The sequence below is a fragment of the Manacus candei genome, unplaced genomic scaffold, assembly GCF_025592945.1.
Source record: "Manacus candei isolate 608988 ecotype Guabito, Panama unplaced genomic scaffold, ASM2559294v1 h1tg000014l, whole genome shotgun sequence".
Classification (NCBI taxonomy): domain Eukaryota; kingdom Metazoa; phylum Chordata; class Aves; order Passeriformes; family Pipridae; genus Manacus; species Manacus candei.
The window spans coordinates 17,952,338-17,976,867 of record NW_026138062.1 but is presented as its reverse complement, the minus strand read 5'-3'; the positions used below and the strand labels follow the sequence as shown (position 1 = coordinate 17,976,867).

The following is a 24,530-nucleotide window of genomic DNA, read 5'->3' as shown; positions in this document are numbered from 1 at the left end:
TTTACACCTTCTCATAGTGTTACACCTTCTCTTTGAAATATGACAAGAGGATGATTTGAACAATGCTATTATTTGACTGATGAATTCTGCAAAGCTATTACCAACTCCAAATACCTTTAATATCTGGACTTGTTTAGTTATTTGCAAGTGTTCTATCTGAAAAGGTTTGTTGGGCATTTTGCATGCTCAGTTTTGCGATACAGAAAACATGCCCACTCGGAATTTGACTTAAATTATTTTAATAACCAATTATTAACAATTATTTTGATTATAAAGACCAGCACACCCAACTTCACTTATCATAGGTAAATTCAAGTTTTCAGTCACTGTGTTTCAATGCCATTTTCAGTTCCGACATCCAGTCTGGGTCGTCTTCCTCGAAGTCCCTAAAAATAGATTTCAAAATGTTGTTTTGCAAAGCAAAATACAACTTTATAAATCTTTGCCTTCTTTTCCCCCGTGAAAAAATTACCCAATAACTAGGATAAATTATGTTAAAAATATCTGCAAGAGACATATTTCCTGCACCGTTGTGATTAAGGAACCAAAAGATGTTCTCTTTGGAATTTACTAAAGTAATTTTTATCAAAACCAAAACCAAATTCATATACTTAGAGACTGAAAATGTGTTGATATTGACAGCCTGCAACTGAACTACAGCAATACATGCCTAAGTAGTTCATCTCTAAGTGCCACAAAAATAAACAATGACATAAATTGAAACTCTGAGAATCCAAGAACTACCCCCAAAACATACACACATCTGTAAAACACAGTATTTTTGTTCAAATGTGTTGATTTTTCACTCCGCTCTTTCAAAAACACAAAGTGGGTCACTAACATAATCAGAACACAGAATTTAAAAGGTCTCTATAAATATGTCTCTATAAGTAGGTTCCAAAGAGATTTTATTGCATGACACATGAAAATTTAGGAAGAATAATATACAAATGCAGCAAACATATCACTAGGCAAGTGGTTTTGCCACTGGTTATCAGATTTCAAGGTCAGAGTACAAAGATTTTCATACAAGAAGGTTTTGCACTTTACTGTGGATCTAACTTCAGCTCAGGCTTTCATTTTTTTCAAAGTCATCAGCAAATTATTAGCGTATCTGCTAATAACAAGCATCCTGTTTAATCTTCAGACCATCAGTAACTATAAATATAGCAAATAAAACCTGTAAGATAGCAAATGCTACTAAATTTCATTATGTAGGAGAGAGGTGGATTTTAATGCTGAGAATAAAACTTTTTTTTTCAGGAGAACATTGTTTAGGGAAAATCACTTTGAGGAACCAAAGAAAACAAAAATACAAGGGCATCATTTGGACATACGTGTCATCTTCATCAGATCTAGGCTCAAGTCTCTCAGAATCTATGACAACATCTTCATGTTCACCATCTACTTCATCAGATGCTTCAGTTTCATCAGAAAGTGGACCTCTTAATATATTTTCAGAAGCTTTGAAAATATAAAAATTAAAATGTCACCAAAATATTTTAATTTTAAAAATAAACCTATTAAAAATATTAATACTATGTAGTCTTTCTAATTTGTCCCCACTTTGTAGTAGATTCCAGGTCAAGTTGTTCCCTATTTTAAATGCAGAACAAGTACCTGTGGCTGTGCACATCTATAGGCTGCATCTGTCTTTAGCTGTACCATTTTACCATCCTGCCATCAAAACAGGGCATTGCTGACTTAGTGGAAGTGGATTTACCTGATAGGGCTGCAGTGTGTTTATTGCACCCCCCTAACACATACACCAGGCCACTCAGCAGGATGGAGGACACTTGGCTCTACAGCATCTGCATTTTGGTCACAACTTCATTCAGCTGTTGAGCTGCAAGTGAAAGTCCATCATAAAGAGCTGTAATGGAGATGTACAATCACTCGTGAATTCTAATCCTGGCCTTTTGTAATTCCACGTCTCGTTTCATAAACTTAAAAAAAGCCACCCAACCTGTTGTGATATGAATTCAAGTGCACAATGTCTATATATGGGGCCTATGTATGAAAAAAAATAGAAAGGGAAAAGTCTTTATTAATAAACCTGTTTGTATAAATGTTTGCCCACAAACTGGGGATTTACCTGGCTTATAAATTGTGTATGTTTTAAATGCTAGGCTGACATCTGCATTAGTGAGAATGTTCATCAGGGTCTGAGGAGTTTCCTTGTTCCACTGCTTACGTGGCTTTTTTTCACAGTAGTTTATAACACCACCACCTGGGTAGAAAATATTCATAAATACTACTTAGATAAAATGGCATTAGCAGTGTGGATTACATTGAAGATCACATTCAAGAGAGAAACAAAGGAAGAAGAGAGTCTAGGTATTTCCATCTGTAGCACCACTGACCTCTCAAAAAACTAAGGTTGACACTGTCAGCATTAAAAGGACAGCAAGTTACAGAATGGTCACAGTGGAACTTTTTGCTGACAGGAAGCTAGCAAAAACAGGCCGAGGGATGTGAGGAGTCAGAGTCTCTGCAAGCTTATGTGGTGGCTCTATGAATCCCACAAAATGGAGCCTGAGGCCATTTTTGTGCCTTTTAATAGCAGAACACCTAAATACATGCATTCTTCTGTCCTTTTCCCTTGTGCATATAATTATCATGCAACATTCCTACCACAGCTGGGGAATTTTCTGACTACTTATATTTTGACTATTTATTTCCACAGCACTTATTCACAGTTCCTTACAATACATATCTATAATCACATTAAATAATTATAACAGTGGCATAAGTGAGGGGCATTTTAAAATTGAAACATTTTTCAGAAGAAATCTCATGTTAAGTGTTTTAATTAAAAGCTGTAGATGTGGAAGAAAAATCTATGCCTCACATGTGAGGTCATAATTGATAGTTATTGTCATTGACCTTTTCTGGATGTTAATGACAACAGAAGTAGAGGTACAGATGTTTTATGCTCCCAATAGTATCCCATAGTTGAAAGATGGGCAGTTTCATTCTGCATCAAATGAATTCCTCATTGTTACCTCCACGAACATCATATTAAGAGGAGAATTGTAGGGTAATTTCTTAGTCATGATTACAATTTTAGGGTTGCTAGCATTATCTGTGGTTTTCATCACTCTTTGCAATTCTCCTGTCACACAAAACCACAAAGAAATTCTCTTCAGCACAGCGGACTTTTTAGTTGTTAATGAAATATTTTAAAATTAATTTTACATCATTTTAAACATGTCCTGTAAAATTTTGGCCTTTAAAATCTGTAAAGAATCACTGATATTACTTGAACTAAAACCACATTTAATCAAATCTTACTTTCAGTCTCTTCAGGTGTAAAACTGGAAGAAAGCAAGGATGCATTTTCCAGGACATCCAGTACAGTATTGGATATCCTTTTTTCCCATTGCCTCCTGTGGACATGTGACAAATCAGTATCTCCTGCAAGGAAAGCAGACGTTTCTTTTGTAACTGTAACAAAAAAAGGATGATAACAAGCATCTAACTTGATTCTCTGTCCAGATTGCCCTGTCCAGGCCAAGCAGTACTAAGAGTACAGCACTTAACTAGCAGTGATGTTTGATTCTATGGGTACAAATCCAACTTGGTAAGAGCTCCCCATGCATTTACTCTATTCCAAATGTTTTCAAACAAATGTTTTAATAATTTGGCCAAGATAATTTTAAAAATATTTTTTTTTAACATCTCTGAGGAGCAGTATCAATCAATGCAACTGCAGAAGTAACTGGTGGTGGAGAGGTTTTCTACAGCTTCAGGCTTGTTTGTGCTACCTGTTTAAATGGCTGGATCATTGACATGTAGGTATCACTACACAGAAGGAAGTGCATCAGCCTTAAAACTGTAAAACTTACCCTCTTGCTCAGACTTCCTTTGTTCCTTTGTGCCTTCACTCAAACTCTCAGTAATATTTTTCCTTTCTAAGGGGCTACGATTGCTACTTTCATCTTCTCTTTGCTTTAAAAAAATAAAGACTGCATTAATCATTATCCTTGTTGCCGAGAAAAAACAAGCAGTAATATTAACATAACAGTTTTGCTATAAAATTGCTGGCCTAAAGATCTGAAGACCTGAAAACTAAACCACTGACGCTATGAAGCCAGTTGCAATTGCACAGTACCTATTACTGCACAGCATTTCACACTGCATGCCTTTTTTTGACAGACCATCTCAGTTTATGAAGCTAAGCACACATGTAGTTACTTGATGCAATTTGTGTTTTGTTTTGTTTTTTTTTTTTACATTTAAGAACAGAAGCAATATAAGGATAAATTATTTATATTCCCAGGGAAAACAAGATGCACCCAAATATTAAACTTCTCAGATTGACAGGCCTATGAAAAGGAAAAAAAATAAGCCCCATGGCAACACATTTTTAAAAATATACCAAGTACAGCTGAGTCAGGCTCTGCTGTAATGTGCCCATAGGCGATATCTTGGCTACCTGTAACTTAATTCTCCTCACCTCAAATCTCACATGGGCCCTAAAACCTGGTGAGAATTATGTTCAGACTAGACCGTTTCCACAGCAGCCTGTTCTCAGTGTTCCCCTGAAGCAATGAAAATGCATAAATTTTTGCAGAATCCAAAAAACTTAGAAAAACAAGAGCAGATTTTTTTGTTTGGGTTTTTGTTTTGACAGGGTTATAAGGAAATGCACATTGGAACTAAACTAAATATGGGAAAAATCAAAAAGTTAGAGTGGTGAAAAATGCACAGGAAAACTGCAATTTGAACACAGAGGACAGCTGATCCAGTAGGCTGATCCATGGTTTAGTATACTAATAATTTTCCATAAGAACTTTTCTATCATATAGAACACTCTAAATTACTAAAATACAAATATTATATTTGTATTTGGATACTTACGCTATTTTCTTTCCTATTATTTGAGCTTCCACCAGCCATGACACTGCCTGATACATTAAGTAAGAGATTGAAGAATTAACACCTTTAGCAAACATTTGTAGTAAAGTGGCATTCCAGAGGTATGACAGCAATGCCACTGAACCAAGCAATGAAAATTATGTGATAGCTTCCTCACACTTCTGTCAACAGAACTCATTCTCAACAGGGAGTCCCTCTACTATTCAGTTCTAAACATGTACAAATTTTGGTGTAGCTTAATTTATGCAGAAGAAAAAAATCCAACATTCTCTCTAAAAACTAAATAGTGAACGTAACTTGCTTCACCATATTTCAGGAAAGAAAGAACTCATTTAAAATACATGCAACACTTAAAAGTTTTGCTTATTTTAAAACTGAATTATTTCTAGCACAAGTCTTATGCCTAACAATGTATATATTGCAGCTTTGCACTCTACTTACGTTGGAATATAATTTACACCCTTCGAACATTTTCTATATAGCTTCAATAACATTAGATATTGAAATAATTAAAAGTAGATTTGAACATATAGTACTAATGTTTTATAGCTATTTTTAAGATCTTACATTTCCTAGTCATTTTGTCATTCCCTACATCAACAAAAATGTTGTTCACTTACCCTTTCGTCTTGCTGCACTGCCTTCATGTTTCTTGGTTTCCTTTACTACCTGCTCAAACTCTTTTATCATCTGGAATGTGTATAAAAAGATGGAGGTACTGTACCATTTTTAACTTCCTCAATTTTTATGTTACATTATTTTTACAAATAGTCACTATACAAAACAGCTGCAATACCTAATTTCAGCTGCATCAGGTCAATATTCAACTTTAATTTTCAAAACAAATCCTTTTAAAAACTCAGCTCTCTGAGAAGTCTGCAACTGTATTTATGGCTTTTAGAGTAGGACCTACACAAAACATTTATAGTTATACGCTAATAAACTACAAAAGAAAATTATTTAGTACTTAAAATGTAGATACCATTGCTTAAATATAGAGACAAAGAATATACTATACCTCAGAAGACAAACAATTTTTTATAAGTTTGGCTAAGCAACCTCTTGAAAGAATAGTACTGGCTGATGGACGATCCTGAGGATTTCTCTTAAACATCTGTTTTATTAAGTAATGAAGTTCATAGGAGTAGTGAGATGGTAGTGGATTGTAGGACCCTTTGCATATCTTAAGGATGAGATGTTTCCAGCTATTGGCTTGAAACTGCATTAAAAATAAATGAACATGAGAGTAGAGAGTTTAAGCATAAGGTAAAAAAATGCTGAGATGATTTAAGAGGAGCATTAATATTTTCTATATAAAAATGCATAGTATGTATTTTTGTAGGCTCCCTTACTACCACCTGATTTGGCTTCCAGTTTGACAGTTTCAGAGGTGTGAAAAAACAACACTAGGAACTTTCCTCTACATTTTGTAGGGCCATTGCATGGGCATTTAATGATGTCAATAATGACAGAAATTTACTGAGAATGAAAACATCACAGTGACTAAAACCAGATCATAATGAATGCTGCAAACAATAATCTTTACAACTGGAAAGCAGATGGGAGAGTTACTCCTATAAATTTAGGATTAATCAAATTTTATTTTATAGGAATCAAATTCATCATCAGATTTAAACTGCAAGAGTGAAACGGCAAGCTAGGAAATACACAGACTTTGATTTTAAAAAAAATTATCAAAAGTAGCCTATAAAGGCACAAATACCCTCTTGCAAATCTAAATGTTTGAGAACTTCTACCTCCACGCAGGAAGTTTTCTTTGGGTACACTCTGCTGGCTTGGCTGCAGAGTACCAAACATCCACAGTGTGTGGCATCACCTCTGATAGACGATGCAAGAACATGTGTGACCATCACACAAAACCAGACACATAATATTTCAATGCTGCTAAAAAGGGAAGAATACTCCACTCCTTTGAACCCCAGCTCTGAGCTCTGCCTGAATAGCTGTGACACTGCCAAAGCCTTGCCACAGACTTACTTAGGCTAACACACACCCATGCACAGACTCCTTTATCACTCAGTCAATACACTCTTGCACAGCAGTTGCAGCTGTGGAGAATCTTTTGCTGATATGCAGGATTTGAACAATGCTCTCAGACATATGGTATCATTCTGGGGGCTGTTCTGTGCAGGCCCAGGAGCTGGACTTTGATAAACCTTGTGGGTCCCTTCCAAACAGAATATTCTGTGGTTCTGTGATTTCAAGGTATAGTATTACCTCAACAAAAGGAAACTGCTGCTTATAAAAAACTACGACAAAATGACCTTCAATTAGGATCTCATTTTCTTGCCAAACAAACATATCCCGATGAGGGCTCTTCTGTTACCCATGTGTCTGTATATAGAAGCCAGAGGAAGTTATCACATAAGAAACACAGCATCAAGACTGTAAAGACAGTGTCCCAGGAATGACAGAAAGACAGAACCATACATCAAGGCTCCCATGGTCCAAGAGGAAAACAGTGCTTTGACAGTGACTTCTTTGATTCGAAGAATAAGCAAAGGTATATCACTGATGCGAGATACAAAACTGCTTATTGCTTTCTACCTTTCACTGTACTTGCACACAATATATTCTCATTAGTAAAGATTTTGAGTGTCATTGCCTATATCTCCTGTGATCATCTTGATCCTGTAAAATGCAATGCTCACTGCAATATCCCTGCAGATATCTGGAACCTGCCTGGCAACTGCTGGACTCCTTAATAAGTCCCAGATCACTGATATTGAGCAAAGTTAACCAAGAAAAAAAAAATTGTTTTTTAACAATTTTGAAAATTGAGTCTTCTCCAGAAGGGTCCAGTAGGTCCTGAGAACTGCTGAAAAACAGAAGGCACATAGTGGAAGAGGTCTGGGAAGGGTGGAGCAATACTTCCCTCTTTTGGAAGCGGCAGCAAACACATCAGTCAAATCTACAGTACAGCTAACTGCTAATTAAGTTTTAAGGAATTCCAAAACTTTTCTGATAGCAATGAAGCTGTACTTACCGGATGTTTTAGAGTGCACAGCTCGTATAGAATACACCCCAGAGACCATATATCACTGTAGATATAGACAAGGATGAAAAGTTTTGAGTCAAAAATTACAATTTAATATCCTGCTTCGAAAAAGTGAGATTCAATCTGTGTACATAACTTAATTGAATAAACTAAAAATAAATGTAAGTAACTATAAAAGACAACACAATTATGCATTTAACCTCTTCAGTGGAAATGTTTTTGCTTATTTTATCCTACCCTGATGCAAAAAGAGATGACTGTCATACAGTTGTAGTTGGTTTTTTATTCCTAGGATGTCTCTTAAACAATTTGCTGCAACAACAGTTATCCTTCCATCCTTGAAAGTCTTTGTATTCCATAGCCCCTAACATCAGATGGCAGCCACACAATCCTAATTCTGAGAGCTGGAATTCTGGCCCTGCCAATAAGAACTCTCCTACTGAGAAAAAACCCATCATTTTCCATCAAAAGTGAGTACTGCCACCTGCACAAGAAGCGACTGATATCTTTCTTCCAAGAGGAGCAGAAAACCCCTGAACTTCTAGAAGGTTTCTTCCCTCCTATGGAAAATCAATTGCACAACTAGGGTCACAGAACAGATCTAGGGGAGGGAACATAACATGGCTTAGTATTTGGGAGTCTGGGAAGAAGCTGTAAAAACGGTACTATCAAGATGCTCTCAGAAGTTCTTGCATCAGGACCAGAAAAACTAGGCCCCATAAATCTAAGTAATCCATTTTGTGCCATTATCCCTACATTATGACCAGCGTGAAGAGCTTAAAAAATATGATGAGTCAAAAAAAAAAACCCACAAGACCAGCAAAAGATGTAAACACATACCTATGTATGTGCACAGATAGGTAGGTATTTGTGTGTATGTTTGTGTGCATATATTTACTCTCCCAAACAAACAGATGTCTGCACAACAGTTTTCAAACTTCTAAGACTAAAGATATTGTGCTCTCAGTTACATAACTAAAGAGGAATTTCTGCACTTTCATCTTAAAAAACCTGTAATTACCTCTTTCTAAAAACACTTCAGCTCAGTATCTTCTCTAAACCAAATACAGATAAGCCACAAAGCCAGATTGAGACAGCAATAAAAAACCCTACATCAGTCAGGCATTATTTGTGACCACTGAAAACACAGGTACCTTTTGTTGTTGTATGGCATGCTTTCCCATATTTCTGGAGGTACGTAATAAGGAGTTCCCACATATGTGTAAGCGTATGACATCGGGCTATTGAAACAACAAAGAAGAAACACCAGGTGGAAAGCCATGATTTAAGAACTCTGTACTATTTGTCAATGGTAAAATAAAACTTGACACCACTGAGATCAGTGGAGATGTCCACATACTGTGCAAGAAGGCGTGCAGATCCAAAATCTCCCAATTTCACTTTCCCGTTTTGAGTGAGGAAGATGTTCTGCATTTCAAGAGCATAGATTAATGTACTGAAATATTCTTCTAGGAATCATTTCTGCAGTTTGTATATGCAGAAAACATGGTGGCAATCACTTCTAGTATTTTATCTTTATATTTCCTTTTACTTGTTTCTCCTAATACTTCTACCAAAAAAAAAAAAAAAAAGCTAAGAACTATGTCATGTTCTTTGATTCCATGACATAGAACTATGTCCAGGGAAATGGAAAGCTTATATGGGCCTAACCCCAGCATCATTAGCAGAGGAAGAATCACAGCTTAGAATTGCCTTAATCTCTATGCTGTACTCAAACCAATAAGGTCACACTTTCTTCTGAATTTCCCTCTTTCTGATAGGTAACAGTAACAAAGAAAAAAATGTGAGGCAAGACATTTAAAAACTGCATAATCTATACACTTTTTTTATATTTCTGTTACTGTTTTAAACTATATGCAGTCTGTCACAAGCAATTAGTGCTATCAGCAGTTTGGATACGAAGGATATATCTATACTTAGATGATGGTTACGCCTGCAATATTACATCATCCCATGCACTCAACAGTTTCATTTACATGATATTCTTAGGCCTAAATAAAAAACACAGAACTTAGCTGTCACAGGAAATTATGAAAGAGGGAGTTTAGCTTTTACATGCAGAAGAGGTCTTTAATGGCAACAAAACTTGCTCTGTTCACCTTGGATTTTATATCCCTGTGCAGCACACGTTTATCATGAATGTGCTTCACCGCCAGGCACATCTGCACAAACCAGTGAAGGATCTGAAAAAGAGTAACTAGTACTTATAACAGCTCAATGCTGTATGTAGTGAATACTAATAGATAAAAAAAATTAGGAAAAGAAAAGCATGTTCCGAATATCTGGGAGTTAAAAGTACCTCTAACATAATGGCCTCACATCAGCATGAAAGATTGAGTTCAGGATAAATTATATTTTAATATGGTAGAAGAAATGTTTATTAACTGTGTCTAGAAAGCGGTAATAATACATAACAATGATGAAGGTAGGGAGTTGCTACATGGCATTTTATCTCACGGTCATTTTATAAGCAAGTTAATTACAGTTTCATAGTAAGTTAGCAAATAAAAAACCCCACCCACCAAACAACAAAACAAAAACAAAACCCATGGGGAAATAACACACAGTTTCTAAAAGAAAATGTGTTCCTTTTAAAGTACAAAAGAAAACTCCTAAAGATGCAAACATGCATAGAAAATCTAAATATTCAGTTAGTTGAGATTTCTGGTCCTTTCATTTTAACTGACGTGATGCTTCTAACTGTGGCAAGAAGCAGCTTTCATTCACTATAATGTCCCTTTGAACTTTCTTCTAAGTAATTTTATAGCCCCTCTGATAAAAGGAGTTAATGCCTGCTGAATACTTTAAACATTTAATTGCTACATGGTCTCTTGGCTAGCTTAATTTATCTTTGCCAGAGTGCTTTGTTTACTTTTCATTTGCAGTACATCTTACTGTGCCTTAAATTCTGTCTGAAGTTTCTGTAAAATTCTTATTTAATTGCATACAAACCTGACTGTTTTTCCCACTATCTGCACAATTCCCAGATACAGGCAGGAATTCCTTTTTTAATCCTTTCAGTTCAATTCTTGCCTTGTTCTGCTGGAAATTATAAAAGAAATAACTTTCCTATTCTATCTATAAGTGCCTTTGTTTTATTTAAGGTACCTCACGGTGTTTCCATATCTATAATTTGGTTTATGCAGCATGTTTCAGTTTACATGAAACAGGATTTCTGGCTCCCTGGTTCAAAACAATGTCTTTTCTTACCATATCTTCAGGGAACAAATTTCCTCTTCGGTGTTTAATCTTTTGCATTAGATCTCCATCGTCACAATATTCCATCACTATATACAGATGTCCATCAGCTAAATTTTAGGTAATTTAAGAACAGTTAGTAGTTTCATTAGCAGAATAAGTACTTTTTTTATTGTAAGTAGCACTTTTTACTATAAAGCTCTGACTACATGCTATGTGTTATATGTTACAATAAATATGTATTTTGTTTATAACATGTATTGTAAACAAAAAGAAGTAATCTTGATCCCTGAGGAGCATGCAACTAGAAACAAATGAAGGAATTTAAATTTTTATATTTACCTTCAAATGATTCTTTATAGGCAACGATATTCGGATGTTTCATTTTAGCCAAAAGAACTGCTTCCTTCCTAGAGTTCTCTACACCAGACGAAGACTGAAAATATAAGTACACCTGTATAAATGTCACACTAATAAATTTTCACATAGACACACAATACACTTCACTTTCCAAAAGGAAAATATTTTTAAGAATTATTTTTCAGTTATTTTTAAATTTATATTTAGAACCCCCAAAGCCCCGTCTTTTTAATCTATGGTTTATTACTAGCTGAAGACATCTTTGAGCTTTTTAAGTGTTAGGATTTTAATATTTCTTTTTTTTTTTGAGAGGATCTTTTCCTACTTCAATTAACGACTTTCTATTTTAAAAGTGCAGAACTATGTAACAAAGCAGCACACAACAACTTTGGAACAGCTGACAGTCTGCATGAACTCAATATAAAGCCAAGAGCCCAAATATTAACTGAGCCTCAGGCTCCAGAAAGCTGGTGTCTCCCATTTAGTGATTTTTTTGCTTATCTAGATGCAGAGAAGATAATCCAAAATAAGTGATTACTAGCAATAATAATAATTTTCTCATTAGGCACTGCAGGTGAAATCTGCATTCCAGTGAAATCAAGGGCATCGGGGAACAGGGATTTCATTGAAAGTGTCTTCCTATGTGCTGCACTTCCCAAAATGTAACCATGCACTTTCTGAATCGGATCAGATTTTCCTACTTTACTCAGTAGGAGTAAAGTAGGACATAGTTATACAGTTATACAGTAACCATACCATGCAACTGTCTAATACACAAAATTTGCAGCAAAAGTGTTCAGCATTTCAAAAACACATCCGCAATTATGATTTTTTTAAAATTTTACTTTTTTTAAGCAGTGGGTGAGGAGGCATATGTGTCACACTTACCATGGGAAGTCTTATTTCCTTCATCGCATACTTCTGGTCACTGATTCCATGATGAACTAGGAGAACTCTGCCAAAGGATCCCTCTCCTAGTACTTTCAACACTTTGTATTCTTCCATTTTTTATAGGCCCAGGCCCAACACTTCTCTTCAAAAAAATCCACAAAATAACAAGAATGACTGATAAACGTGGGTACCTACAACTTTCCAGCATTACCATAATACTTCTATGCACTGCTACATGATTTTACTGAAAATGAGGCCTTCAGAAAGTAAAACTCAAAGCTTGATACAGCATTATTGCTGCATTTTTTTAATTTCAAACGCTAAAGCTCTTTGAAAATGTAAATTGCAAACCTACAACACTGCATCTTCTTTTTGTTATCTGCGCTCCTGCAGGTGGTTTCATAACACTAAGGAAAACTCATAGGCACAATAACATAACAAGCTTCAAGCTTCCGGTGACAATTCTCACTATAAGCAGGATCAAACTGGTAAAAGTTACTACACATCGACTTCAACAACTGGATGATCCAGAGTATTTTAGTTAGAAGGGACCTGCAATGGCCACCTAGTCCAACTGCCTTACCACTTCAGGGGGGACCAAAAGTTAAATCACATTGGTAAGGGGATGGTGCAAATGCCTTTTAAATACTGACAGGCTTGGGGCACTGACCACCTCTCTAAGAAGGCTGTTCCAGTGTTTGGCCACCCTCTCAGCAAAGAAATGTTCCCTAACATCCAGTGTAAAGCTCCCCCTGGTTCAGTTCTGAGTTGTTCCCAGTTGTCCTATCACTGCATTTAAGCTGTATCAGAGAATCGCTAAGGCTGGAAAAGACCTCTGAGATCACCAAGTCCAACCTTAAGACTGATGACCACCTTGTCAACCAGACCATGGCACTAAAGTGCCACATGTAGTCATTTCTTGAGCACCTCCAGAAACGGTGACTCCACCACCTCCCTGGGCAACTTGTTCCACGTTAAACAACCCTTTCCATGAAGAAATTCCTCTTGCTGTCCAACCCAAACCTCCCCTGACACAGTTTGAGGCCATGTCCTTAATCCCACAACACCAGAGAGCTCCCACAACTGCTCAAACTCCCACGTTCCCATTTTCTGCTAAAAACGCTTCTCAAGCATTTCACACACAGCAGTGACCTGTTCTCCTTTTTTCCCAAAACGTTGGTGTTTTTAACTTGGTTATCCACGTTCCAAGCATCCCTTTATGCATACACTGTGCACACACTGTGACTGTGTTTTAAAGGGCTGGTGAGCTGTTTTTGAAAAGCATCTCGGGGCTTGTTTCTACAGCTCCTCTAGCCTGAGGAGGAGCAGCCCCAGCCCGCCCCCAGCCCCTCAGGCCCGCCGGGTACTCACCTCGGCGGGCCGCAATCCCGCCGGGCGGAGGCCCGAGCACAGACCCTGGCACAAGCCCAGCGCTTTCTCCACAACCTCCCCGGGCCGGGATGGGGGCGGAGGATGGGAAGGAGAACGGAGCTGCCTGGGAGGGAACGCCCAGCCCGCGGCTCTGAGGCGGAGCCACCGGCAGAGGGCTGTCCCTCGGAGCATGATGAATAGGGAAACACTGCGTGTGATGAGTGTGGAAAATATCAGTATTCTGCTTTGACACTTCACTTTCAAGAACAGACTACATAGTTTACAGCATATAGCCTATAAATAAAGAACAAAAGCAACTCAGTTGATAAAGTTTAATGTCTACTGTATTAGAGACTAATGCAAACCAACATTAAAACAGTAAGTAGTGTATCAGACCTCATCTAAGATTACTTGATAATGAACAATGTCAGTAACTAAAGAGATTAAAATGTTTTGTTGAAACACCTCTAAAACTCAATAAAAGTTTAAATTTAGCCTACACCTTACAAGCTGGCTTCAGTTTTCAAAACTAGATGATGTAGTAGACATTGACCTATTAGAATGCCTACATTACTGTTTATTTTCTTAAATTGAAAGGTTCCTAAGAATTCCTTAGAGTTCTGCAATTGCAAGAGGAAGAGTAGGTATTAGCAATATACTACAACATGAAGCTTTACACCTAGTCATTAGTTTGATATTTAATGAAAAATAGTTAAACACAGACATCAATCTAGTACTAAACCAGAGTAGATTTATTACAATTTTGAAAAGGCAGAAACTTTAAAAGTTTATTTAGTGACTCAGGCAGTCAAATTTCACCTTAAGCCATTCACATGAGTTTTAGATAGATCCTCTCTCAAAGCTGCTAAAAACAAGTCCCATTCAACTCTCCTTAAAATCAAATCTTTAACCCCTATATAACAGTAACACTAGTTTTTACTCTTCTATTTCAGCATTTGTTTCTTGGAAGGCATTGCTCTGTTTGTGGATAAATACAGTGGCTTTTGATTCCAATTCTTCCAGCTGTTCAAGTGAAGAGACACATGGATCTTGATCTTTGCCAGAATCAGGCAGCTTGCACATTTTGTCTCGAATGCGTTGAGAATATCGCAAAGGGGTTACAATTTTCAGATCTTTACCACTGGAGTAATTTGCCTCATGAGACATCTTCACTCTTTGAGAAAGAAAAAAAAAAATTAAAAAAAAAAAATCACTAAACATAGGCACACCAATCATACAAGTTACCTTTCTAGCATCTGGCAGAAACAGCAAGTCATGATTCATGTTCAATTCTTTCCCATTCCCACAATCAAAGGAAACAGGCCCTTTCCCATTCATACAGTTAGAACTAGCTATACAACTGTTCTTTGGCAAAATATTTTAACCCAGAGAACCTCCTGAAAACAGTTCCCAAAGGAAGATCCTTCCCTATTCCATCAGGGGCAAATTGGTCTTCCTGCTATGAGGGATAGTGGACAGCTGCCAGGTCTCCAGCTTCATCAGATGTCAAAGCTGAGCACAACTTTCCTAAGTCTGCTATCTTAGAAGAAACTTTGTGGTAAAAAAAAAAATAATGTCAATATTATCTGGTTTATACTGAGGTTGCTACCCAGGTTTTTGCCTCAAGATAACCACTTCAGGACAGTTACATCTTGTTCAGTATTTCTATGTTGTATGACATACAATCACATCTGCATTTGAAAAGGAGAGGACTGGAGACACCTACTTTCTCTTTACCTAGCTTAGTGTAGAACTGTTACTGTGATGTAGGCTGTGGGAGGGCATCCCAAACATGGAATTTATGTCTCTGCCACAAAAGTCTGGTTACTCTGTAGTGAGGCATTCACAAAGCAAAACAGTTTGAGTAAATAGAGAAATTTATTTTAAAATACTTCCTTCTGAAGGAAGAAGAAGCAATCCTAAAAATAAAAGTTCTTGAGAGCTTTTAACTAGGTATTCACAAATGCAATGCCTCCCTGTTCCAACAGGACACAAACATTATTGTTTCTCCAGACACTGCAGACTTTCCATAGTTACCTGAAGTAATCTTACCTTTCCAAGTATGGTGTGGTAGGAGGATTGTATTTCATTGAACAAGATTTGTCATTCCCCTTCTCAGGAGAATTAACTGCTTGAGCCATATCTTTTATCCCATCCTCATGCTGTTCTGTTTCACATTTTCCTTTCTTTTTTGTACGTTCTTTAGCCTTGTGCTTTTTATTCTTTTTTGGTAAGATCGCTTCCCTTGCTTTTAAGTCTAAATCAGTTTCTTCTTTCTGGATAGCTTCGCTGCTTGCCTCTGTCTTCTTGGTATCACTCTCTGCTTTTTGGACATCATCAGAACAGAAATCCTTGAGGGTTTCCTGAACTGGCTCTACAGATGAATTTGGTTCCTTGCTGACTTCCATTAACTCACTTAAATGAGCTTCTATCACAGTGTCCCCTAAAAATAAAATACAGAAGAAAGTACAGCTGTGATTAGTTACGACTAAGGAGAATGTTTTAGAGAGATCCCTGAAATCTTAGAGCTTTACATGAGAATGAAAGTTAAGTAAGCGTTGAGTCTGAGCCACAACAATTTAAGTTACTAATAATTTTAGTCACATTTGAGAACCTGCAACCTGAAAACTCAGATTAAGTACACTTCCTGAGAAGTCATTCTGTTCCTTTCCAAGTGCAGCAGCTCTCAACAAATATTTCATTTTCTGGGTTCAAATACTTGTCAGGTTATGTTATATTAAAGGGGAATATTTATAGCTACTTTACTTCCAAAATTAAAATATTTAGAACCTTTAATTGATGCTCTGCCAAAACACAACCATGCTTCTGGTAGTGAAGGAGTTTGTGTCAAAGGGGCATTGATTTCTAGCTCACAAGAATATTTTCATTTACTCTTTGATTATCAGGCTGAAATAGCTTTGATAAAGTTTAAGTAGAAAGTTTGAATACAAGAGCATCTCCAATCATTGTAACATGCCCACTATTGAAAAGTATTTGTTTAGTCAAGATTGTTTTCAAAGACAATTGAGTACAAAATTATCACAGAAAATTTTCTATGAAATAAATTTTAATATCAACACAAATAGTTTGTGTTCTGTACACAGCTTGTGTTGCCTCTTCGGTCACACATTTAACTAAAATAGAGGTCTCAAACTTACCATTCTCAGACTTAAAAAGGCTTTCATTATTTTTCATAGTATCTATTAGTGTGTGTCGTAGTTCTTCTTTAGGCTGAAAAAAAGTTTTACTGTTTTAGAAAAACAAATCCAAAAATAATCATTGTTTCAGCTTATTTGTTTCATGTAATAGTTACAGGGAAAGTGGTACAGACCACATGAGGTTCGTCTTAGAAACCCTTTGTTTAGTGCTGTTCAGACATAAGTCAGAAAACAAGTGAATCCTGTATTTTCTGCATTTGGTGCACTAAAGCTGTTATTTGATGCCCTGAAATCTTACTGATATTAAGGCACAGAAGTGAAATCCATCAATAAGTGTAAAATTAAGTTATATTTTGCATTTCTAATGATACTAGAAGTCTCAATCCTTAATTCCTTCTAGGTGGAACATCATATGGTAATTCAATGATCCTAAACCTTTTTTCTTCAAAGTAGTATCTACAGTGGTTACAGAGGAAACTAAATCCTTTATTTTAATGTTTAAGTAAGTCACATGGCTCTCCTTCAACCATAAAAGGATTTAATAAAATCAGAAGCAGTTGTATTTTACATGCCATACTTTCATGCCTCGCTAATTGTTAATCTCAAACTTCAAGGAAAGCTGCTTACCATTGCTCCTGCCAAAATGGCCTCCTCATAGACAGCAATAAGCTTTTCAAGAGGGCCCCTCTGTTCAAGACGAATACAGCAGTTCCAATATTTCGCAAGCTTTTTAACCCCAGGAATGCTCTGTGTGAGGTCTTCCAACATTGCACGTATTTCATCACCTCGACATCCCTAAAGTCAACACAAAAGCAGAGATTTAAATGCAGTTAACACATTTAGGTGCCATAGTTTAGCTGGTTTTGAACTAGGAAGCAAATATTTTTTTCTTTCTTTGGCAGAAGAATTGTTATTCCCCTATTCTTCCAAATAAGAATTATTTATACAGTATTGTAAGTAGAAGAGGTAGTAGAATGTATATACATCTTCAGAACTACCTGAAACAGACTTTTTCAGAAGTACAGACAAATTTCTGCAAATGCAAACTTGTTTTAGATTAATTCCTTCTAGCTACCCATTATGTTATAACTCTTCTACTATTATTACCATTATTGCCTATTCTTATTCGGTAATTCAGTAAATTGGTAAAGCTTAATTTTTTCAGGTGTTGGCAAAAGCTATGACATTGCTTAACTTGGGGAGCAATTAGTCCCCTGCACCCGATTCACATGGGTCTAACACACCTGTAGTACTTGTGTGTAGTCGGGACCTATATGATCAGAACTCAGTAGGCAAGGGTCCAAATACCTGTTCTGTTAACTGCAGGCATTCGCTGAGAATCTTGTTGACCTTTTCACTGTGTAATATGTGCTTTAAATCATCAGCAGAAGAATATTCTTGTTCTTCACTTGTAGACTGGGATCCAAGAAGCGCATATGCAGGAGGTCGTCTCATCACTTTTCCTCTAGATGCCCTCCAATCTTCCAGACGAGCTCTGCATTTAAGAATACTGTTAGCTGAAGTGACAGATATTTTATAATTTTTGACATTGACTGACACTAACTAGGCTAAGTCATTCAAAGATATTCTTTCCAGAAAAGAATCCCAAAAGGAATACAGCTGCCATTTAGATCTGCATGGAAATTTCAGAACCATACCTATCACTGTCTGCTTTAGGTATCTGTCAGGTCAGAACACTTTAACCTCTTCCTTTCCAGCAGACTTAGGTTACAGACCTTTGTTTTCAAAAGAGGGTAAAAAATGCTTCTGAGTTATTTCTCTGTTTCACCTTTTTTCCCTAATCCCACTTCAAACCAGAAAACTAGAAGCAATCTCTTAAAACAAAAAGCATGGAGAGCAGCCCAGAACAACCCTATCACACAGTTTTTAAAACCTGAAACCAATGTGAAGTATAATTCAGTTTTCATGTTTCATTTCAATCCCATCCCTCTAGACCATCAATTTCTAGTAAATTTGAATTTCCACAAGGACCTTTATGAAGAATATTTAATAACTTTTAGATTCTGAATCATCTTTCCCCCATTGTCTAAGCTGCCATCACCTAACTGAAAAATGTCATTGATAAGTGCTCTCCTTCAGTCTAAGTTGCTCACTTCCATATACATCCAGCAGCCATCTTTTTTTTTTTTTTAAGCATGACATGCATGTGAAATTGACTTACAGGATTATCTGTCATGCTTAAGGCTGTCACAACACTTCGCCTAAAAAACAGCTCTAGCAACATCTATTTTCTAACTGCACAGGACAAGCTGTAAGCCTGGAGAGCTGCTGCAATTAGTCCAAATCCTGATTTCTCACGAGTCTACAGTTTTAGATGCGCTTGGGCATCAAGTTTAAATGCTCAGATTTTTTTTTTCAATGTATCTACAGCAAGAAATAGGTCAAATTAGATATTCTTGGAAAGAAGGTAAATAACCTCCAAGATCAAGCCACTTACCTTCTCTCTTCTGCTGACTCTTTCGGCAGAATAGAGTTTCTGTGGCCATTAGTTTTAGAATTCTGCCCCGGTTTTGCTGGAGCTTCTGGTCTTGCACCTTCACAAAAATCTGCACATTTCTTCACACCTCGCACTCTGTGGTCAGGATTGCTATAAGCAGCCTTTGGTGGCTGTGGTCCCCTTGCACCAACCAGTTTTTGGACTGTTACTTTCTTTGGTGCTGCAGCAAATGTCAGTTGCTGTTTCTTCAGACCAGACTGTGAGTTAACAGCAGCTTTTTCAGGTGGCTTGCTGTGAAGTGGCAGGACACTATTCGATTTTACAGACTTAGAGTTGTTTGTGACTTTGATATTCTTCAGAACTGCACTACAGCTTTTCGTAGACATAGAACTTCCTGCTTGTTTGGTGGCAGAAGGAAGAAGTTTCTTCTCTGGCAAAGAACTTTTTTCCCCCTCGGTTTTTACTGGTTTTCGGAAGGAATTTATCTTGGATGGGATAACTTTGCCACGGTATTTGCCGAGCGCTGGTTTCTTTGGTAGGCTGATACTTGCATTTTGTTTTTCTGCAATCAATTGCTTCTCTCTTATTCTTTTTATTTCCAAGAAGGCCTTACTAAGTGATGCATGCTGAGATTTTATTTCAGTAGCTTTGGCCTTAGAAGCTTGATCTTCAAGATTCCGGTTTGTCCCTGATAGGTAACTTGTCAGTGGGATTGTGGGAGAGTTTAAAGTAACATTTTTTTCTGAGCTTACACTTGATTGGTCCCATGACAGATTATCATCATTCTCTTTATTTTCCTGAAATCAAATGCAAATCCACAGTAATATTAGAAGTACATTCATTCTGCATGTTGTTTCTAAAGATGCTTCCACTGATTTATAGGACTGAAGTGATTAAAGGTAAACGCCACTTAAAAAGTACCTACAGAAGCAGTATATAAATACTGAGTAGAGTATTTGTCAACTATTATTGCAGAATTCACATTAAAAAAAAATATCAAATAAAAATTGCTTAAATCCTGCCTTGGAAGTAAGAAACAAAACTCTCAAAGTAACTGCTGGCTTTTAACTGCCAAAATTACCTTCTAAGAGAAGTTGCTTTAGACTGTATGTAGTCAAAAGCAGTATCTCTACCTACCTCATCACTTAATGGCAGCACCATTCCCCCACTCAGTGTGGATAGTCTACTAGCAGGTGGTAGTGAGTAAAGCCTTTAATTAGGGTAGTAGGAGTTACCAGAAGAGGGAGAATTTTTCTTACTATTGAGCTACAGGATGCAGTAAGTCAGGAATAGTTACGTCAGTTTCATATGGATTTACTACTCCCTGAAACTCTCAGCCATATGGTCTCAGCACAACCCTCCATGAGAAGTGGGATCTAGTATTTTCCTCCAAAGAAGATGCTCTACAGCAACTAATTCAGCATTGTCCAAGCAGCAGTTTTGAAAGAGTAAAATATCTAAAGGCAGGAAAAAATCATGAATGACACATGGACCTCTGCAGAAGCTGATACTCTTTTATTTAAGATGCCCTCAAACTGTAAAAAAAACTACACTGCATCTCATTTCTTGGTCTGTCATTCAGGCGTAGAAGTTAGATTTGACCTATTTGACTTCTATGACTAGAACTTGAGTATGAGGGTTGTTATTTCAAGAAACTACGTAGCTTAACTTCACTTCAAAATAACATGAGACATTTATACAGAACAAAATATGTCCCTTCAGGAAGTTTATAAAAAAACACCTTTGTTCTAACTTTTGGAGTTTTTCCCCGCAACATTCTGTTTTGAAGTTTTCAGGTTATTGGTTTCCTCCCCAAATAACTATACATCTCAAATCTTTTGGAACTCAAATTCAAAACTGCCTAACACTAACCCAGGTCTTGTGTCTATTTTTTCCTCACCTTTGCCTGAGAACAAGTCTGGAGAAGAATATATTTTGCTATTTCTAAGCAGCACAACTGTTTGCATCTTAATTTTGGAAAAGTGACATGAAATTATATAGGGAACACATTCTATTAAACTCTGATTAGGTATTGGCACCTACTTCTGATTACATTAGATTTGCCAGTACACAACTGAAAAAGCACGCTCAACAGTTAGTTTTGTTAATGATTTGGTTTTCTTCCAAGTAACAGAGTACAAATAGAAGACTTCTCTACTCTGTCAGAAGACCTTAATTAGATTTTAAATTAATTCCCTGAAGACTGGAAATATGTAAAACAAATTCTGAGATTCTTAAGAAAGTTGTTAAAATGAAAGCATTATTTCAGCAACAATAGTATCCTCTTTAACTCCCTCCACCATCAGATACAAACTGAATATCAATATGATCCATTACACACTGTAATGTGACAGCTTTCCAAAAAGCATATAATAAATAGTGACTGAATAACGTTTTAACAACCTGCACTTCTGCACCTCAAAACTTCTCATGCTCTGGAAGTCATATAACATAAATATGATTTAAGTGAGTGGAATGTTGTAGCTGCAAGAAAAGAGAGTACCATCAGTATTTAAATATCACTAAAAAACTTACCATTTCTGGCTTTGGAGATGTTGAGAGCTGTAAGTTGTCTTGCAGTTTATTGCTAGTTGCTCTCAGAGTTCTGCTACTGCTTAAAGAAAAAAAAAAAAATCTTAAATCATGAAACAAAGAAATGTATTTTTTGTCCAGTTGGCAGTCTGCCGGTTGAACTCACACTGAAGTATTTCTGTTTAGCTTGTAGTATTCTTCCAGCAAAAAAAAAAAAAAATAAATTTTAAGCAACCACTGACTGGGGCCCAGACTGCAAAACATCCCGTCGTACACCACGGAGAGCTGGCTAACAGATTGGAATTGACTGCAGGTGTCATTCTCATGTTTAAGGATGAGCACCAACTTGTCTAGCCTGATGCATTTGCTACAGAAGTTTAAGTTTCTAAATGCTGCAGTTGAGGGGGAAGGAGGAGTAGCACAAGGAGTCGAAGCTACTGCAATCATCAGAGCCCAGGCCATTTGAGGTGAGTCTGAACAGGGAGACACAGTTTCTACCATAGTGACAGGTTCCAAAACCTTCAGTCAGGCACCAGAGTTGGCATCAGACTACCCAGTGAGTTACAAAACCATCAAGACCAGTATTGTCTCCTAGCAACTATGAAAATGTATTGACAGCTCAGAAGAAAAACATCTCAGAGTTACATGATGCATTATAAGAAACATGTGGCACTACTTCATGTGACTGAAAATGAACATTCCAGTTCGCAGATGGTATCTGTGCATCAGATGATCTTACAGAAGGCAGCTGAGATGAAAATGAAGGTATATTAGTGAATATAAAGAAATTTAAGCCATAGCAGAAATACTACCTGATCGGTGTCTGGTTTTCTTGAATGGGCACACCAGAGAAAGTTTTCTTTCTTGATAAATATTCTTCGACTTTTTGTCGCCTTTGTTCTAGTGGGTTTTAAAAGACACACTTATTACATTTTCAGCTAAAATGGTAATGACAAACTTTGATTCTTAGTAAAAAAAGAAAATGCAATTAGAAAAGCATTATGAAATAGAGACATTATGGATTAAGAAATTTTTTAGTTTAATATTCACATTGCAATGTCTTACGCATTTATTTCTTGAGAAAAGCTATATTCAAGGGTCACTTGAAGTGTAATTTCACAGCTCTACAAGTTAGTTGTTTTGCTGTGTTAACCCAAAAGAAACACAATTATTTGATGGGAAGAAGTTAGGTTCACTCTTATAAGCAAGCACACTTTTCATCTGTGGCAGTAACAAGTATAGCACACATGAATAACACCATGGACATGAACCAAAGTGACCATCTGTGAAATCATTTGCTTATCTTCCACTGTCAGCTGGGCATCAGTACAAATATTGGACTAACAGGAGTGTCAGTAACAGCACAAAGTGATCCTGAATAGGTCCTAAGACAGCTGGGACTGTCTCTCCAGGGATGGTGCCTTCACCACTTCCCTGGGCAGTCTATTCCAACGTCTAATCACCCTTTCTGTGAAAAAACTCCTTCTAATGTCTGAACTCCCGTGGCACAGTTTGAGAGTATGTCCTCTCGTCCTGTCACTAGTTTGACTGGTAGAAGAGGCCGACCCCCACCTGGCTACAACCTCCTCTCAGGTAGTTGCAAGGAGTGATAAGGTCCCCCTGAGCCTCCTGCAGGCTAAACAACCCCACCTCCCTCGGCCGCTCCTCATGGGACTTGTGGTGCAGACCCTTCACCAGCTTCGTTGCCCTTCTCTGGACAAATTTTAAAAAAGACCGCGTACACCACCTGCTTCTGAAGACACTACAGCAGAAATGCACCTGCCAAGAGATGCTGCATAGCAGCAAGCTCAGCAAGCATCCCAAAGCCCCCCCCAGCACCTTCTGCTTTGGAAACTCAGCCCTCACTGCCCTTCGCACAAACAGCAAAGCTCCATTCAGAGCAACTCTATTGCTTTAACTTGCAGAAGCCAAACCGTTCAGAAAGTAAATAAACACAAGAGTACGGATCTAGATCAGCGGCACATTTGCTGGTTTCAACGGGACGCTCTTACGTTAGGGCGTCTCTTTCGTCATGAGGGAAGGCTTCTACCCCAAGGGCCCTGCCTGGGGCAGGGGATGGGATGATAGGGTGAGGTGTGGGATGCGATGGGGCGCGGTCCGCACCGGCCCCAGCGCTGTCAAGGGAGGGTGATGTCTCGTACGCCCGCTCGCACCGGCCAGAAGCTCTTAAGACCACGACAGCGAGCGCTGCTGCTAAGACCTGCCGGCCGTCGACCTCGCCTGGGGCGCCTTCCCTTGCCTCCGGCTTCTCGGGGAGAGCGACCAGCTCCCCGCTCCCACCGGCTCCCCCGCCACCCGCCGCGGCCGCGCGCGGGGCCGTAACGACGAGCGGTAACGCTCAGCCCCGCGCGGCCGGCCGGTATCGGGCAGCGTGTGTGCGGGGGGCGGCTCAGCCCGTCGGTGCCCCTCTCCCCCCCCCGTATCCCGGCCGTACCTCGGAACGCGGGCTCGGACCTGCGGCTGGCCGGGAGCAGCGAAACCGCGCGCGCTGCCATGGCCGCCGGCAGCGAGCGTTTGAATCATCCGCCGCCCGGCAGGGCCGTCCTGATTGGCCGGGCCGCGGGACTTGAACTGGCCAATGGCGAGTGGGAGGGAGGAGCGGGCGCTGCCTTCCCGTTCC

The 24,530-nt window shown here is 38.0% G+C and overlaps 2 protein-coding genes across 10 annotated transcripts; both read right to left on the bottom strand.

Moving 5' to 3' along the window:
* Positions 1-225: 225 nt before the first annotated feature.
* NEK3 (NIMA related kinase 3) lies at positions 226-14,055 on the bottom strand. 4 transcript variants are annotated; one of them, XM_051778949.1, is made up of 16 exons: positions 13,742-14,055; positions 12,368-12,512; positions 11,462-11,555; positions 11,132-11,229; positions 10,021-10,104; positions 9,261-9,328; positions 9,055-9,141; positions 7,889-7,943; positions 5,900-6,100; positions 5,502-5,571; positions 4,864-4,910; positions 3,849-3,951; positions 3,295-3,417; positions 2,096-2,230; positions 1,338-1,464; positions 226-386 (listed from the first exon to the last, which is right to left on the bottom strand). In XM_051778949.1, exons 2-16 carry the CDS (start codon positions 12,482-12,484, stop codon positions 320-322), a joined length of 1,476 nt encoding a protein of 491 aa, XP_051634909.1. In that variant the 5' UTR covers positions 12,485-12,512; positions 13,742-14,055; the 3' UTR covers positions 226-319. The 4 variants fall into 4 exon arrangements, 2 of the variants coding, with proteins under 2 accessions (XP_051634909.1, XP_051634910.1); XM_051778950.1 differs by having other exon boundaries at positions 245-386; positions 12,368-12,507; XR_007903020.1 differs by lacking the exon at positions 226-386 and adding an exon at positions 1,724-1,873 and having other exon boundaries at positions 1,359-1,464.
* An 83-nt stretch (positions 14,056-14,138) lies between these two features.
* Positions 14,139-24,486, bottom strand: CKAP2 (cytoskeleton associated protein 2). 6 transcript variants are annotated; one of them, XM_051778942.1, is made up of 9 exons: positions 24,345-24,486; positions 22,702-22,789; positions 21,893-21,971; positions 19,358-20,154; positions 18,208-18,394; positions 17,527-17,694; positions 16,900-16,972; positions 15,794-16,184; positions 14,139-14,915 (listed from the first exon to the last, which is right to left on the bottom strand). In XM_051778942.1, exons 1-9 carry the CDS (start codon positions 24,403-24,405, stop codon positions 14,678-14,680), a joined length of 2,082 nt encoding a protein of 693 aa, XP_051634902.1. In that variant the 5' UTR covers positions 24,406-24,486; the 3' UTR covers positions 14,139-14,677. The 6 variants fall into 6 exon arrangements, with proteins under 6 accessions (XP_051634902.1, XP_051634903.1, XP_051634908.1 ...); XM_051778943.1 differs by having other exon boundaries at positions 21,893-21,968; XM_051778948.1 differs by lacking the exon at positions 24,345-24,486 and adding an exon at positions 24,111-24,338.
* Between the last annotated feature and the right edge of the window lie 44 nt (positions 24,487-24,530).

Coding starts and splice junctions, on each gene's coding strand:
- NEK3 (XM_051778949.1), bottom strand. CDS start 12,484: ATGGAAGAATACAAAGTGTTGAAAGTACTAGGAGAGGGATCCTTTGGC. Junction 4,911..5,501: donor CAGTGCAGCAAGACGAAAGG/GTAAGTGAACAA, acceptor TTAATGTATCAG/GCAGTGTCATGGCTGGTGGA. Junction 2,231..3,294: donor TACACCTGAAGAGACTGAAA/GTAAGATTTGAT, acceptor TTTTCTACCCAG/GTGGTGGTGTTATAAACTAC.
- CKAP2 (XM_051778942.1), bottom strand. CDS start 24,405: ATGGCAGCGCGCGCGGTTTCGCTGCTCCCGGCCAGCCGCAGGTCCGAG. Junction 22,790..24,344: donor GTCCGAGCCCGCGTTCCGAG/GTACGGCCGGGA, acceptor AAAACCCACTAG/AACAAAGGCGACAAAAAGTC. Junction 18,395..19,357: donor GAGTCAGCAGAAGAGAGAAG/GTAAGTGGCTTG, acceptor TCTTAAATGCAG/AGCTCGTCTGGAAGATTGGA.